General features: G+C 45.0%; 1 protein-coding gene across 2 annotated transcripts in view; it reads right to left on the bottom strand.

Moving 5' to 3' along the window:
• Nucleotides 1-17,167, bottom strand: part of LOC117710053 (signal transducer and activator of transcription 5B) — a 71,947-nt gene that overhangs the window by 19,003 nt on the left and 35,777 nt on the right. Inside the window, exons 2-5 of one of the 2 annotated variants that reach the window (XM_076935791.1) lie at nucleotides 9,673-9,810; nucleotides 5,212-5,340; nucleotides 2,520-2,609; nucleotides 1,550-1,724 (exon numbers count right to left, since the gene is read on the bottom strand). In XM_076935791.1, the coding sequence (XP_076791906.1) occupies nucleotides 1,550-1,724; nucleotides 2,520-2,609; nucleotides 5,212-5,340; nucleotides 9,673-9,810 (532 nt within the window). Of the gene's footprint in view, nucleotides 1-1,549; nucleotides 1,725-2,519; nucleotides 2,610-5,211; nucleotides 5,369-9,672; nucleotides 9,811-17,167 lie in introns of both variants that reach the window. The other variant, XM_034504566.1, reaches the window with a different exon arrangement.

Raw genomic sequence — 17,167 nt, 5'->3', positions numbered from 1 at the left:
TTTTTTTTTTGGTTTTTTGAGACAGGGTTTCTCTGTGTAGCCCTGGCTGTCCTGGATCTCACTCTGTAGACCAGGCTGGCCTCGAACTCAGAAATCCGCCTGCCTCTGCCTCCCAAGTGCTGGGATTAAAGGCGTGCGCCACCACCGCCCGGCGATTCTTAGTTTTTCAATTGGTTTTAGATTTATTTCATATGTATGATGTCTGTGTACCATGTGCATGCCTGGTGCCCACAGAGGTCAGAAGAGGGTACTGGATTTACTTGGAAGTGGAGTTACTGACGGTTTTGAGCCACCAAGTGGATTCTAGGAATCAAACCCAGGTCCTATGCAAAAGAGGCCAGCACTCTTAATCACTTGAGCCGTGGCTCCAGCCCCCTCTGAGAGTCTGAGGCATGCATGCATTTGTGGAGAGAAAAGTGGAGGGTTAAGAGAGGGTGCTTCGGAGACTCCACAACTCTTGGAAGAATTCATAAATTCTACGAGCCTTAGAACAAAGGCTAGGGAACACTGTCCATAAGGCATACAGGGTCACAAGAAAGCCCTGAATAACTGCATACAACTCAATGGCAGACACTGCAAATAGAGATCCTTCAGTGCTGGGGATGGAGGCCAGGGTCCCACACATTAGCAAAGCATTCTACCACTGAGCTACACCCCAGCTCCTATGTGTGATGTGCTTCCCACTTATCACTTCAGCAAGGCTGCACTCATAACATGCCTACGCTAGGCCGGGCAGTGGTGGCGCACGCCTTTGATACCAGCACTCGGGAGGTAAAGGCAGGGGGGATCTCTGAGTTCGAGACTAGCCTGGTCTACAAAGTGAGTCCCCAGACACCCAGGGCTATTACACAGAGAAACCCAGTCTAAAACAAACAAAAACAAACAAACAAATGCTTACTCTAAAAAATGCTTACTCTATACAATTATGTTATGTTCTCTATAAGCTATTATTTATTAAACTATGAATGCTTTCTTGGTTGTTTTGTGAGACAGAATTTTTCTGTTTAACAGCTCTGGCTGTCCTAGAACTGTCCTGGAACTCTCTTTGCAGTTAGGCTGGTATCAAAATCACAATTGCCTTCCTCTGCCTTCCAAGTGCTGGGATTAATGATGTGTGCCACCATGCCTGGCAAAGATTTATTTACTTATGTATCTGGGTGTTTGTCTGCAGGTATGCACACTATAAGAGGGCATTGGCTCCTATGGGAATTGAACTCAGGGCTTCTGAAGGAGCAGCCAGTGCGTTTCACCGCTGAGCCATCTCTCCAGTCCATGAACACTTTAAACCTTACAAGGAAACATCTACAGCTACCCCAAACTTCATGAGAACAGGAAACCTGAGTGAGGCCCCACACTCTTCCCGTTAGGTACCATGTTCTCTCCCTAAGCTGCCCAGCTCCCTCTTCGGTGTGAACAGTTCTACTCAGCAAAGGCATGGCTCAGAATGGAACCAGGTTCTTTTCTGCCTCCTCAGAGCTTGTTCTTAGACCTCGCTCCCACCCCCCACGCCCCCCACCCCGAGCGTCTGGGATCCCACTGCCAGCCTCACCTTGGATTCGCAGGCTCTCCTGGTACTGGATGATGAAGTACTCTTGGGTCTGCTGCAGCTTCTTCAGCTCATTCTCCGTGTCCTGTGTGATTAGGCGCAGCTCCTCAAATGTTTGGTTGATCTGGAGGTGCTTCTGGGACATGGCATCAGCAAGACTTCCAGCTGGAGAGCTCCCCTGGGGACAGATGGGGAGATCCAGGGTGGGAGGGTGGGAGGAAGCCTTCGGTCTTAATCCTTAGGTGAAGCTAAGACCCCAAAAGTTAAATTTGAGGTCAGAAGGAATCACAAACGGCACATGTGAGAATTGGGGTAGAATGAAAAATGTGGGGAGACCTGACAGGCTTCCTTCACGGTAAAAACTTCTGTTTTGCTCTGACCTCCACCAGAGTGTCCCACAGAGGATATGCCCATTTCTTTGACAAACTAGAACTCCACATGCCCCACAGGTCACTTGGGTCTTACTTATAACCCTGATTCCACATTCATTCACTGACCCAATGCCATGAATGTGACTTTGTTGGGGACACATTGGGAATAATACATGGTCTGTATCTATCTCAAGGCAGTCTGGTGATGAAGTCATACCCGAAGGCTTCTGAAAGCATCTGAAGCCTTTCAGAGCAAGTTATGGGAGAGGCATGCCCAAGGCCCTGTGGATCTGGCTGTTTAAGTGACTAGGTATGACCCACTCCTTCCGCAGCTGGCTCAGAGAATGTGAAGAAATTTCTGCTAAGTAATCTCCCCTGACTGTGAGCATGCTTCAACACAAAAGTGATCTGCTTGGGATTAAGTTAGTTTGCACATGCTCGCCTTGCTTTGTGGTTGTTGCCTCACTTGAGTTATAAAGCTAAGACCAGCTTCCTAAAGAGACACTAATGCATACTGGGTCACCTCAACAAAGTGGGGTCCAAAGGGAAATGAATCTAGAAGGGATCCCCAGGTCCTCTCCCACACCCATAGGCACACTCACGTTGTTGGCTTCTCGGACCAGCCTCTGTTCATTGTACAGAATGTGGCGGATACAGCGAACCAGCTCCATGGGGCAGCGGTCATATGTGTTCTGAAAGAGGACGACAGCAGACATCATTTTGCTCCACTCTGTTGTGGGTTAACCCGACTCAGGACAGGGAGCACACAGGATAGAGATGCAACAAAGGTGGCGTCGTGGGCGGTGCTGTCCCCACATGTGAGCAGGAGGGGGAGAAAGACATTACGGGAAATGCAATTACAGTAAGAAGGTGAGGCTGCTTTAGTTTCTGAATCTTAATGCCAAAAGCACTACAGCAACATTCTTGGAAATGGGTAAGTCTTTAAAAGCCCACAGCAGACAAGACACAGGACTCTGAAATTTCCTGTCAGCTATAATCAGAATTACTGTCACAGTGAGGGAAGATGGGCATCCCAGAAGGACAACGCATCAGTTATTTAGAGTTTGATACAAGCTTAGACAACATGGTGAGACCCTACCTCATACTGCTCTTACAGAAGACCAGAGTTCAGTTCCTAACACCCACGTCAGGGAGCCCCCCACCATCTGTAACTCCAGCTCCAGGGGATATGATGTCCTCTTCTGGCCCCTGAGGGCACTACACTCATGTGCACATACCCACATACCCACACACAAATTTAAAAATAATATGTAAGATTATTAAACATAAGGGAATAAGTGATTATTTTAAAATGTTAATGTCAGACCCAAAATAAGGTTGCAAAATGAATATTTATAGGTTAAAGAACAGGAAAAGGTGGGCAGGACAGCTGGGACAAGATGGTTGTTTGAAATTCAAGACTAACAGGGGCTACAATGGAGGCTTTATCTCAAAAACAGACAAGTCTCAAAACTGAAACCAAACCAGATAAAACAACAAAGAGAATTGACAACTAGATACCATATGCGGCCTTGGACTGGACCCTGGACTGGAGGGAGGAAAATACCCTACAGGACAGTTATGAGTCAGTTGACAAATGGATAGTAGAGACAGAATAGTAAGTAAAAGTTTGTGTGAATGTTAAACACACTAAACTGGAAGTTCATGTTCTTGGAACATACATGCCAAGATACTCAGGGGAGACAGAATGCATGTAACTTACTCCCAACTACGAGTGTGTGTCTGTGTACATGTGTGTTTATGTGTGTGTATATGTCTGTGTCTGTGTGTGTATGTGTCTGTGTGTGAGTATGTGTATGTATGCGTGTATGTATATTTTTGTATGTATTGTTGTGTGTATGCGATTGTATATATGTGTGTGTGCATGTGTCTGTGTATGTATATGCATGTGTCTGTGAGTGTATATATGTGTATGTGTGTGAATGCATCTGTGTCTGTGTATGTATATGTGTGTGTCTGTGAGTGTATATATGTGTATGTGTGTGAATGCATCTGTGTCTGTGTATGTATATGTGTGTGTCTGTGAGTGTATATATGTGTATGTGTGTGAATGCATCTGTGTCTGTGTATGTATATGTGTGTGAATGTGTCTGTGTATGTGTGTATGTATGTGTATGTTTGTATGTGTGTGTATTATGTATGTATGTGTGTATGTGTAAGTCTGTGTGTGTATATATACATGTGTGTGTGTGTAGGGAAAGGGAGAGAGGGATGTGAGAGAGAGAGATGATAACATAAATGAACCTGAGCATATGTAGGGGGCTTGTTTTACCATTGCTGCAACTTTCTGCAAATTCAAGATTATTTTGAAATAAGTTAGAAGAGAGAGTAAAAGTCATGGCTGGGAGTGGTGTTCACCGACAGCCCACACTGAGGGTGGAGTGGAACTGACACAGGAGGATTCCCAGTTTGTGGCCGATCTGACCTAAATAGTGAAGCTTTTCATTTCTTTTTAATAAAGATTATTTTCTATTTTTATTTATGTGCTTGTGTTTGTGTGTCTGTATTCCATTTGTGGGTGGATGCCTGTAGGGGTCAGAAGAGGGGTCCAAGCTCCTGGAGCTGGAGTTAAAGGTGAGTCTCCTGATGTAGGTGCTGAGAATTGAACCCAGGTCCTCTACAAGAGCAGTGTGCTGGCTAGTTTTGTGTCAACATGACACAAGCTAGAGTTGTAAGAAAAGGGTTCCTCAATGGAGAAAAATGCCTTCTTTTGATAGGATTGGGTCGTAGGCAAGCCTGTAGGGCATTTTGTTAATTAGTGATTGATGTGGGAGGGCCCAGCACATTGTGGGTGGGGCCACCCTGGGCTGGTGGTTCTGGGAGCTACAAGAAATCAAGCTGAGCGAGCAATGGGGAGCAAGCCAGTAAGCAGCACCCCTCCATGGCCTCTGCATCAGCTCCTGCCACCAGGTTCCTGCTTTGTTTGAGTTCCTGTCTCAACTTCCTCCCATGACAAACAGTGATGTGTAAGTGTAAGTCAAATAAACCCTCTCGTCTTCAATTCACTTTAGGTCATAGTGTTTCATCACAGCAATAATAACCCGAAGACAAGCAGGAAACACTCTTAACCACAGAACCAACTCTCCAGCCCCACGGTGAGACTCTTGTCTCAAAGAAGGTAACAGCCACAACCACAAAGCCAATCAGAACCGTGTGCATGGAACACACATTTCTACAATGCTGAATTAAAGATCAGAACACCTGTCTACAGAAAATTAAACGAAGAAGTCCTCAGAGGGACAGGGCCTAAGTGCGGCCAGCATTCACACCCACCTGGAGCTGCGTGGCATAGTGCCCCAGCTTGATCTTCAGCAAAAACCCATCTTCCCCCACCTGGTGTTCTGCCTTCTTCTGCAGCTCCTGCACCAGGCCCTCCAGGAGCTGGGTGGCTTTAATGTTCTCCTGTGGATTATCAAGATCTATTGAGTCCCTAGGGGAAAAAAATTACACAATCTGTATACATACATGCACAGGAGCCTGCACACATGCAGCCTTTACATACTTCATTTGTTTTGTGGGTGCTGGGACTATAGGTGGGAGCCATCGTGTGAGTCTGAAACATGATTTCTTCTGTAATTCATGTGTTAAGAAACACCCCAGCCTGAGTCAGCTAAATGTCTACAATGCCTGACTCTAATTATCTTACCTGAACTTTACACTCCTTTCTCTACATACTTCTCCTTTCCTTTGCTGACTGACTCTGGGATTAACCCGCCCCCTCCTAGGAATGAAGGGGAAAGATTTCTTTGTGCACTCGGAAGGGAAAAGGGGGTCTGCTAACTTCCAGTTTAGACTCATATCTCCAGGGTGTATGAGATACAAGGTCAAGACAGTTCTGCATGTCTTTTCCAACCTTGACTGGTTCCAGGCCTCCAGTCGCTGCCCTTCCTAAGGAACCCTGGAAAGGAGGCATCAGGACAGAAGGTGCCTACAAGTATTTACACTCATGAGAATTGTCTGTCATCATTGCAGATGTGGGGCTTGGCTCATCCCGTGAAGGCAAGAAGCCAGTCCACAGATTCCGTGTCATTCAGCGCCGTTCAGCTGGTGACAGGGGTCGGGTCCACTTCCTCCTTATCTCCTTTCTTTTGTCCTTTTAAAATTTTTGTCTACCAAGTTAGGCAACACTTGCTGCTGGGTAATACTTAAGTGACTTAGCGCGCTCACAAACCAAACAGCTGTCAGGGTGAAATAATATCTAATTACTGCTGACCAGGTCCACAGCCAGGGAAGAGTGCCAGCGGCAGCTAAAAGATAGCCACCTAGAAATCCCTGCAGTTAGCAAGTGACTGGTGGCAAACAGCCAGGCAGAGGCGCACCGAAGCCCCAAGACTGTGTCACCAGGGACCACCTGACCTGTGTCTGGAGAGGGCAGTGACAAAGCCAATTTTTAGAAGTGTATACTCTGTGTGTTGAATAAAATTTGTATTAAGGCTGGGCAGTGGTGGCGCACACCTTTAATCTCAGCACTTGGGAGGCAGAGGCAGGCAGATTTCTGAGTTCAAGGCCAGCCTGGTCTACAGAGTGAGTTCCAGGACAGCCAGGACTATACAGGACTATACAGAGAAACCCTGTCTCGAAAACAAAAACAAAACTATATATGTATATGTATATATATGTATACGTGTGTGTGTGAGTGTGTGTGTGTGAGTGTGTGTGTGTGTGTGTGTGTGAGTGTGTGTATGCATTAAGTGGAAGGCTAGAAGGGCTGAAAGCACAGCCTTGCTCCTCTGTTCTGACTAGGAGCCCACTGTTGAGAGGATCCAGTTTTTTTAACAGAACTCAGCAGTCTGGTTCTCAGTTTGGACTCAACCACTGCCTACCACAAGAGACTACATGACAGCTTCAATACGAAAAGCTGGAAACTTTTCATTGATATCTTCATTTCTTTAAAAAAAAAAAAAATCTAAAACCTAGGTTTTCCTTAATATCAACCCAAATTTCCCAAAGCTTTCTCAAGCAGACTCTCAGGAAATCTGCTAGACAAAAGCCCATTTGCCTAGGACTCTCTAGTTCCTAGGTGTAAGTAATTCCCCTGCCTCAGCTTCCTGAGTAGCTGGAATTACAGGCATGCGCTATTGTGCTCAAATAAACGAAAGCCAGCTTTTGTCCTCTCTTTTGTGGTACTGAGCCAGGTCTGCTGAGCTGGACGCTGGACGCATGCTCTGCTGCTGATTGCCATCCTCATCTCTAGCCTCTAAGTGAAATTTTAAGTCAACAGAAACTTCCTATTAATGTTCTCCAAAATTCCCCAAATCATTAAAACAGAAAGAAAAGGAAAAAGAAAAGGACTGGACTACCTGAGGAGTGTTTGACGTTCTCATATTTAGCCAGTTTTTTTCCCCCTCTTAATTATATGAAGCTGGGATTTTTTTTTTTTTAATTGCCTAGAAAAATTGCCTTCCTTTGACAGGCTTGTTTCTGAATGGGGCCCTGCTAACAAGCTGCTGCAATTACTGTAAGGCAGCATCTCCAGTGGGTAGGACAGCCTTCTCCCAGCAACAGCAAAGAGGAGCCTACTACCCTGGTCAAAGCCTGGCTAGTCTGATGAACTTGTCACACTGACAGACTGAGGCCAATAAGCAAGCTCCCTGCCCTAAGCACCGCCAGGCGCTGCTGCTGCTGCTGCTGCTGCTGATGTGAGGATGCGGCGGGGCCGAGGAGAGAGCTGCTCAGTGGTCCAGCTGTCTTGTGTGCAGGGAGTTTGCCCTAGCACTGCAAAGGAAGATGCACTGTGACTGGACTGTGTTTTATCGATATAGCAATTCTAAAGCTCAAGCATATAATTCATTATAAAGATAAAAATGTTGGCTAAGTCAACACTGAAATGTAATCATTATTAGTTGTTGCGGTAAATCTCTTGCCCATAGGGAATCCATAGAAGAAAGGACACAAGTGGTGTCCACCACATATGTGGTGGATAGCCCTAGCCTCTTGTTGTCATGGTAACTCCACTCCTGGGAGGGGCTGCGAAGGAGGAGTGAATCTTGTAAACCTTCTGTCCAATCAAATTTGTTAAATAAAGGCTACAGCCAGTGATTGGGCAGTAGAAGAGGAGTGGGAGGAGCCAGAGGCAGGAAAAGGGAGAAGATGAGGAGAGCAGAGGGAAAAAAGGAGAGGAGAGAGAAGAGGCGGGGTTGGCAGTTGGTCGTAGCAGAGGGCAGTTGGTGGAGAGAGAGAAGATGAAGAAGACCTAGGAAACCGCAAGTTGTTAAGAGCTCTCATAGCCGGGGAATAGTGTAGTTTAATGGTAAATCTGCCCAATCTAGGCATGCAGCATTCATTTGAAACTTATTGACTTGTGTCTTTTCTTCTATGGACTACCAATGGGCGAGAGTTTTACCGCAACAATTAGTATTTAAAAAGAAAAAAACATTTAGTGTGTGGCTGTGTGTGTCTCAACATGGATGCCATGGTGCAGTGTGGAGGTCAGATAACGACTTTCAGGAGCCAGTTTCGTCTACCTTGTGGGGACTGACATTGAAATCCAGGACATCAGGGTTGGCGGCTAGTTTTTTAACTCACTGAGCCATCTTGCCTCATTGTTAATATTTTTGAGTATTTTTGTCTGTATATGTAAATACAAATTTAAAATATAAATGTTTCAAGGCAGGTGTAATGGCACAGGCCTTTAATCCCAGCACTTGGGAGGCAGAGGGAGGTGGATCTCTTTGAGTTCAAGGCCAGCCTGGTCTACAGAGTGAGTTCCAGGACAGCCAGAGTTACATAGTGTGAGATCCTGTCTCAGAAAACAAAAAACAGAGAGCTATGAATGTTTTTATTATTAAATCAACATCTTAGCTATCTGATTTATAAGATATAAATTTTAGCACATGGGAGTCAAAGGCTGATCTTGAGTCTAAGACTAGTCTGGTCTATATAATGAATGCAGGCCACCCATTACTACACGGTGAAACTTTACCTTGGGGGAAAAAAAAAGTCAGGCATGGTTCTTGCCTTTAATCCCAGCACTTTTGAGTTCTAGGACAGCCAGGGCCTGTCTCAAAAAGCTAGACACCTTGTCTCAAAAACAAACAAACAAACAAACAAACAAACAAAATAAGGCAAGCTCAGAGGCTAGAGAGACAGCTGTGTGGTTAGGAGAGCTTCCTGCTCTTCCGGAGGACCTGAGTTCAGATCCCAGCAGCCACACTGGGTGGTTCACAACCACTTGAAACGCCAGCTCCAGTTGTTTTCTGGTCTCTGCGGATACCTGCCCTAGTGTGTATGTATCCAGATATAAACACATACATATATACATAATTAAAAAGCATCAAAAATTAAAATTTCAAGAGTTATTTCATCTCTCTGCATCTAAAACAACACCTTTTTGTGGATTACATGAAGATTTTCAAACAGCTTTTCTTGGAGACAGGTCCTAAAGGCTGAATCCAGAGCCTCATGCCTGTACTTTAACACTGACCTACACACCCAGCCCAACACCACAGCTCCTCCTCCTTCTCCTCCTCTTCCTCCCCCTCCTTTTCTTCCTCTTCCTCTTCTTCTTCTTCCTCTTCTTCTCTAAAGATAGGGACAGGGTCTCAATCTGCAGTTCAGTCTGACTTCAAACTTGCAACCCTTCTGCCTCAGCTAGGATCATGAGGATTACAGGTGGGGACCACTAAGCCTAGGTTACTCACAACTTTTAAAGTCTCAGTTATAACATTTTTTTTTCTCATCAAAGTTCAATATCCTTGTGCTTCCCAAAAGATGATATAGAAACTGTTCACCTACCAGGCTTGGCTTTCGATCCACTGAGATAAATAATGTCGCACCTCGATGGGGAAATGCTGGCCGTACAAGGCCTGCATCTGATGAAGGGCATCGCCCTGGAGCTGCTGAGCCTGTATCCACATAGCCATGGTTCACAACCTGTTAAACAAAGACCTTGATTTATTTCTAGTCCCCATCCCCTTCAAAGCCACTGGAGTAAGTATGTACAGGGTTTAAAAGTGGATGTTCTCTTTCCTTTTGGTACACTAAAAATCAAGTCTGTAAATTTTTTTCTTTATTACTGTACTCGATGTGTGTGTAGGTACACACGTGCCATGGTGAATGTGTAGAGGTCAGAGAATGATCTTGTGCAGCTGTTTCTTTCCTTGCACCTTTATATAGGTTCAAGAGATCAAACGCAAGTTGCCAGGTTGCTCAGTCACTGCCTTTACCCACTGAACCAGCTCGCCTGCCCAGGATCAATACTCTAGAACTGATTTCAAGCTTTATCATATTTTCAAAATGCAGATACTCAGGATGGCCGTGGGAAGGGCCCCAGATGGATCTATTGAAGCATTGACTATTGCAGCACAAAAGGCAGAACCATAAAAACCAACATTAGTGAAGGCACCTCGAACAGCTTTGATATCCTAGACCTGGTCTTTGTGTTTGATTGAAACCGCCATGGGTTCTAAGCATCGTTTCAATAGTCATCGTGAATGATCGGCGGAGCAAACCGGAAAAATAATTTTAGAGTTGGTATTTGGGCTTTGTGAAATGGAAGATGCTGCCATTTGAACAGGATCTGAAAGACCAGTGAAACTTGGGACAGACTGAGGCCTGCCTGTTATCTTAGTGAGCCTAGAGGCCATGCTCTTACCCAGAGCAGAGGCTTATCTGGCCAAGCTCACCAACGTTCGTTCACCTTTGGAGTTACTGCTATGGAATTTGTAGAAGAATGTTCAGTTAAATTACAGCATGTACAGTCCAATACAGAAATAGTTTGTGTCGTCTAGGAGAAGAATGGACTGCCGTGTTACAGTGGTGAGTGGAGGGGCCAGCTTTCGGTGGTTTTCAGTAGGGTTTGTTGTTCTCCTTTTGTAATGGAGATTGAACCTATGACCTGGGCCATGCCAGGCAAGAACTCCATGGCTGACCTATACTCCAGGTCTCTTTTGGACTTTTTATTTGGAAACAGTGTCTCACTAAGTTGTCTAGGCTGACTATGTACTCGTTCCGTAGCCCAGGCTGGCCCTAAACTTGTCATCTTTTTATTTTATTTTCATTTTGGGGGTTTTTTTGTTGTTGTTGGTTTTTTTGTTTGTTTGTTTTGTTTTGAGACAGGATTTTTCTTTGTAGCCCTGGTTGTTCTGGAACTCACTCTGTAGACCAGGTTGGTCTCAAACCCAGGTATCTGCCTGCCTCTGCCTTCTGAGTGCTGGAATAAAAGGTGTGAGCCACCATGGCCCGCTAAACTTGCTGTCTTCTAATTTAACCTAAGATTATAGGCTTGAGCCACTAGTCTCAGCAACAGTGAGGCTATTTGTTTTAGAGTCTATAATCCCACAACTCAGGACATGAGGGCAGCAGGATCAAGAGTTCAAGGCCAGCTTGGGCTTCTTGTGATCCTTTCTTAAAGAAACAACACCAAAACTAAAAGAAGCTGCACCAACAAAAAAGCACACTTTAGAAAATGGCGTTCTGGGGGCTGGAGAGATGGCTCAGCAGTTAAGAGCATTGACTGCTCTTCCAGAGGTCCTGAGTTCATGGTGGCTCACAACGATCTGTCATGGGATCTGGTGTGTCTGAAGACAGCTACAGTGTACTCAAATAAAACAAACAAACAAACAAATAAATAAAGGCTTTCTGAAACTACTAGGAACCTTTTCGGACAGACCCGAGAACTTAGCGCATTTGGCAGAGACCTGGGATTCTCCAGAGTGGAGAAGCTATGTTAATAGGAGGAAGACATTAAAACCAGGCTTGCTCTAACACTGCTTTTGGTAATGTGGAACTGGACATCTTGAATCCAATCTGAAAATGACTTAGCTACTGATTTGCACAATTCTCCAAAGGACTAAGTTACAGCCATGGTCCAGTGCACTGGACCTGGGTTTTGTTGACTACCAGAGACTGCACATGTGTGCCAGGAAACAAAGATCCCTCTCTGTGAGCAGTGGCTGTCTGATCGAGTAACACTGAGCTATTTATGGGACAAGTCAGTTAGCCAGCAGTGAGGTTCAGGGTGGGTGCCGGTTACCTATTTTAGATGTGTGTGCTGCTATAGGATGGTTTAACTTGGGGCTTTCAGGCCCCAGGGCTGACACACCAGTGATATTTTCCAATACAGCTATGTTCAGTGGGTATGAGTTCACCAGAGGAAAACTGGGACAGGAGAGCAATTCTGCTTCCTAGTCAAACATCTGAAAGACAATGTTTTAGTGAAGTCTCCAAATCAGACCAGGAGCAGCTCATGATTTTGGAGGAAGGGTAAAGAGTTTCGGAATGGAGGAGACTGGAGATTTAAGTATGTGGAAGCCTGACAGACGAGTGAAGAATGGGGTTCAGGTAGCAGTCTTAGTTAAGGACAAGGAGGGGGTGCTGGAGAGATGGCTCAGTGGTTAAGAGCACTGTTGCTCTTGGGGAGGACCTGGGCTTGTTTCCCAGCACCCACTGTAACACAACCATCTGTAACTCCAGTTCCCTCCTCTGGCTTCCAAGGGCACTGCACAAACACCTAGTATGCAAACATGCATGCATACAGAACATTTATACATACAAAGTCAACATAAATACATGAAAACAAACAAATGCAGACTGGGCTAGGAAGACAGCTCAGCCAGTGTTTGCCTTGCAAGCGTGAGGACCCAAGTTCAAATCCTAGAATCCAGGTGAAAAGCCAGGCAGAAAGAATGGTGTACATCTGTAATCTCAGAGCTGGGAGGTGGAGACAGATGGGCCCCTGGGGCTCAATGGCCAGTCAATGTGACCTAACTGCCCAACTCCAGGCAATTAGAAACTCTCTCAAAAGACAGAGAAGGAGGGAGCTGGGCATAGTGTCATGGTCAGAAGGCAGGGGTAGGTGGCTGTTCATGGGCTTGATGTCAACTTGGTCTATATAACAAGTTTCAGGCCAGCCAGGGCTACATAGTCAGACCCTGTCTCAAAAATAAAATTAAAAGGTAAATAGCTCAAGCCTCCATAAACCTTAATGAAAATTTGAATGATTCCAACAGATACCAAAATCTCTTGTGTCTGCAAATTCACCTGCTGAACTGACCCAAGACAAAAGAAGGAACACGGTGGGAAGGTTCCGAGCCCTCTTCCCAAACCACTGGAGTAAAGTAGCACCGCGTTCACTCTGTCCTCTACTCTCCAAGTCTGGCATGCATCATATTTACTAAGGAAGGGGAAGTCATCTTAAACACATGGTGACTTTATTTACAACAGTGCCTGGCAGATAAGCAGTACTATTCTGTTGTTGTTACTTAAATAAGTGTGAGCAAACAAAGTTGAATATGTCAGCTCTTTCCTTTTTAAAGATATATTTTTTTCATATTTATTTATTTAATATGTTTGGGTGTTTGCCTGTATGTAGGTCTGTGGACCACATGTGTGCAGTACCCAGGGAGGCCAGAAGAGGGCATCAGATCTCCTGGAACTGGAGTTACAGATGGTTGTGAGCTGCTACGTGGATGCTGGGAATTGAACCCAGGTCCTCTGGAAGGGCAGCCAGTGCTCTTAACAGCTGAGCCATCTCTCCAGTCCCAAATCAGCTCTTTTCAAAGTTATTATGAAACATAACATCAGTATGAAATTCTACGGTGTAGAATGAAACATCTTAAATTAGCTCATTAACTACAAATGTATAATTCAGGTCACTCTGTGTGGGTGGTCTCTCTTTCATCACGTAAGCCTGTCATTTTTCTATCTAGTTTTCTTTTGTTTCAATTTATCTTCTCCTACTGAACCCCAACAGAAGAGGACATGTCTTACTGCCTTGTCCCCAAAGCGCAAGTGCAGCAGCTCGGCACAGAGAGCAGTAAACAAACATTTGCTAACTCCGTGGTTCTCACCCTTCCTAATGCTACAACCCTTTAATACAATTCCTCATGGTGTGGTGACCCCAAGTATAAAAAATTATTTCATTGCTACTTCATAACTGTAATCTTGCTGTTGTGAACTGTAATGTAAATATTGAGATGACCCTGTGAAAAGGTCATTCAACCTCCAAAAGGGCTGTGACCTACAACAGGTACAGAACCGATATGCTGAATGAACAAATACATAAATCTTTCACATGCCCTGTTGGCCAAGCATATTTCGGGAGTTTATTATCGTTTTAAGAGAGAAACAGCTCAATGTGGTGGTATACACCTGTAATCGCAGCATTTGGTAAACAGGCCAAGGTTTAAGGCCAGCCTAGGTTTACAAGATGCGCTCTCTCTCTCTCTCTCTCTCAAAAAAAGCCAAATGCCATTGTTTGTTTTTTTAAGACAAAGTCTCACTCAGTAGCCCTGGCTGGTCTGCAACTTAACATGTAGACCAGCTAACCTTGAACTCACAAAAATCCACCTGTCTCTACCAGATGTGCACAGCTTCAAAAGATGTAGAGCAATTGCAGAAAACAGAAGAACCAGGAAGCTGTGCCAGGACAGGCGGGGCAATGCGTGTTTTAGGTTTTTTAGATTTGTTCTTAGTTTTTATTAAAAAGTGGAATGCTGAGCTCTGAGAATTTGTCAGAATATTTTTATTTTTCCAATTCTGAGCATGTCATGGCATTTTTTTTTTTTTAATAGCACACTACTTGAAGGGCAATAACTGGTAAATACAAAGTGGCAACGGCCTTATTTTGATAAATGCAGCATAGTTTCACAACATAAAAGTGCTTTAATAGGGATAGAAAATAGGGCTCCAGAGTGGATTTTGCTCACTACCCGTCAAGAGGATAAGAAGAAATCTGAACGTTCTCAGCACAAACACGTGACAAATGTTGAGTGACAGATTTGACAACTAAGCCAATGTCGACGTCAGGTACTATGTGAGGGGGCATGCCCTTCCCCAGATGTGAAAAGTTCGTGTCAGTTAAAATAAAAAAATATATATATACAAAACCCACACTAAGTAGTACAGTCATATTCATTTTACTTTTAAACTGTGGGTTTTATCCACATAGACTACAAGAGGCTTGTGAGGGTTACCGTGTACCCATCATAGCTCCTGGCCTCCACTTCCTAAATGCTAAATAACTCGCTCCAGACAAAAACTGGTCCCACTCCTCATCAGTTTAAATGCACAAGACCTATAGTCTAGTTAGTGCCTTTCTTCCATGCCTGTCAGAACTCTCCACACTCAGCAGGAAACAGTGTGCATACAGGTATAAGCAGGGGCCCAGCCCCTGTACCTACAGTCTATCCAGCCACCAGCGGCTCCTCCACACGCATGGAGACTGCCCACCACGCGCATGCTCTTCTCTGCTCATTGACCTGGCAGCTCAGTTTTCAGTTCGTGACATTCTGACAAGGGAAGTGGTTTGTATCTCTGGTAAATCATCACAGGGGCCGCTCTAAACACTGGGAAATGGATTCGCCATCGTATTTTTAGGACAGTGTTGACAGTCAGCCGAGCTCTGTGCAGGCACTCCTGTGGAGTTCACAGCCTCCAGAGCAAGTCCCAACAGCTCAGCCTGGACACAGGGTGCTATACCCACTGAAGACACCCAGCACCTATGCTGACCCAGAACACCAGGACCTATTCAAGGATAGAGAAGGTTAACTAAAGGGCAGAGGTACCTGTTTATAAAAACCTCAATGTGTCATTGCTCACAATGTCACAGGCTTATTAGAAACCAAAGGAAGGGATGCCTCCTATGCAGGTGACAGGTGTTATTTTGTATCAATAGCTAACACTGTATCAGAAACATTTTCTTTAACAAATATATTTAGGTCAGCTCTGGGTAGCCCAGGTTTGCCTCTGGACTCATTATGTAGTTCAAAGCCAGATCTTCCCGCTCTGTCTCTTGTGTACTGAGATTGTAGGTGTGTTCTGTTACTCCTGTGCTGGGGATCAATTTGTGCCTGTTAGTCCTGAGCTCTACCAACTGAGGTACACTCCCAGCCCAAAACATAAGCGTTTGCAAACAAAGCCATTACTCCGAAGGTTTTCAGAACACCGGTGACTGTTTTGCTGTAACTACCGGCAGAAAGCCAGCTGTCTTGCTGGAAGCTTCCAGAGAAACTCTGCAAATGGACTGAACAAATTCTGGCTTGAGGAGAGGTGAGGGTTTAAAACACTCACAGAGAGAGATGGTTTGCCGGATTCGTTTTTATTATTTGGAGCTTCTATACTTACTGAGTTTTTCTTTTTTTGTGTGGCAGCAGAGCTCCAACCCAGGGCCTCGTGCATGCCAGGTGAGCCCTGTAACGCTAGGCTACACCCCCAGTGGAATTAGTGTGGAAAATGAGATTAACGTTTTGAAGACCACGCTGAGCTCAGCTACTTACAGTTTTCCAAAAGACCCGCCCTCTTAACTTCTCTGTGCCTCAGGCTTCAGACTGAGCAAATGAGGAGAATATTAGGTCTCTGTGTGTGCAGGGTGTGATAAACATGGGTTACTACATGTGTGTAAGTATGTAAGAGAGCACCTGAGTGTAGTCAGCCCTGAGAAGGGCCAATGATTCTTTCACACTTACACACAGGACCTCCTTCTCCCCACCTCCATCTTAACCCAACCAACAAGCTTTTCCAAAGTCAACTCTGACTGGTGATGATGAGCTCTTGCTATCCTTCTGCTTAACCAATGTTCCACAGGATAAAATTTACCTTCCTTTAAAAATAAGGTATTCTTTTTCTTATTTTTATCGCATTTGCATGTGCACGTGCACACACCACAGCATGCCTTTGGTAGTTAGAGAATAACTTGTAGGGGTTTGTTCTTCTACTATGAGTGTGCTGAGACTCGAACTTGAGTTGTAAAGCTTGGTGGCAATCACCATTATTTACTGAGTCACTTTGCTGGCCCTTGTAGTGGGATATCCTCCCACCCCCTATCCATGGAGAACCACAGATATGTTGAAAGCTGCCATGTAGCAACTTCTATCAAAAGGTTAGATATTGGGTAACAACTCTAATTGTGTGGGTATCTTGTTGATTGAGCAGTTCTAAATATATAAATCCTTCAGATAATCATTAAGCTTTAATGAGTCTCATTTCTACCGGGCATAGTGGGAATGGCCTGGGCTCAGCCGAACATTGTGGACAGTGTGGTGGATTGGCAGAGCCTGCTGCTATGCTGGCATCTCGTGGGTGCTAGGGACAGTGTTTCTAGCTAGCTGGAGCCGTAGTCCAGAGCCAGAGCAGTGGGGAAATGGCGGCTGCCCGGGAACAAGCCAGACCGAGTGCAGTATTCTAAATATCTCCGGTTACAGACCCAGATATCCATCCATCCTTCCTTCCTTCCTTCCTTCCTTCCTTCCTTCCTTCCTTCCTTCCTTCCTTCCTTCCTTCTGTATAGATC

The sequence above is a fragment of the Arvicanthis niloticus genome, chromosome 6 (genome assembly GCF_011762505.2).
Source record: "Arvicanthis niloticus isolate mArvNil1 chromosome 6, mArvNil1.pat.X, whole genome shotgun sequence".
Classification (NCBI taxonomy): Eukaryota; Metazoa; Chordata; class Mammalia; order Rodentia; family Muridae; genus Arvicanthis; species Arvicanthis niloticus.
Note: the sequence above shows the minus strand (reverse complement) of the source record. Positions and strands in the feature narration are given on the sequence as shown.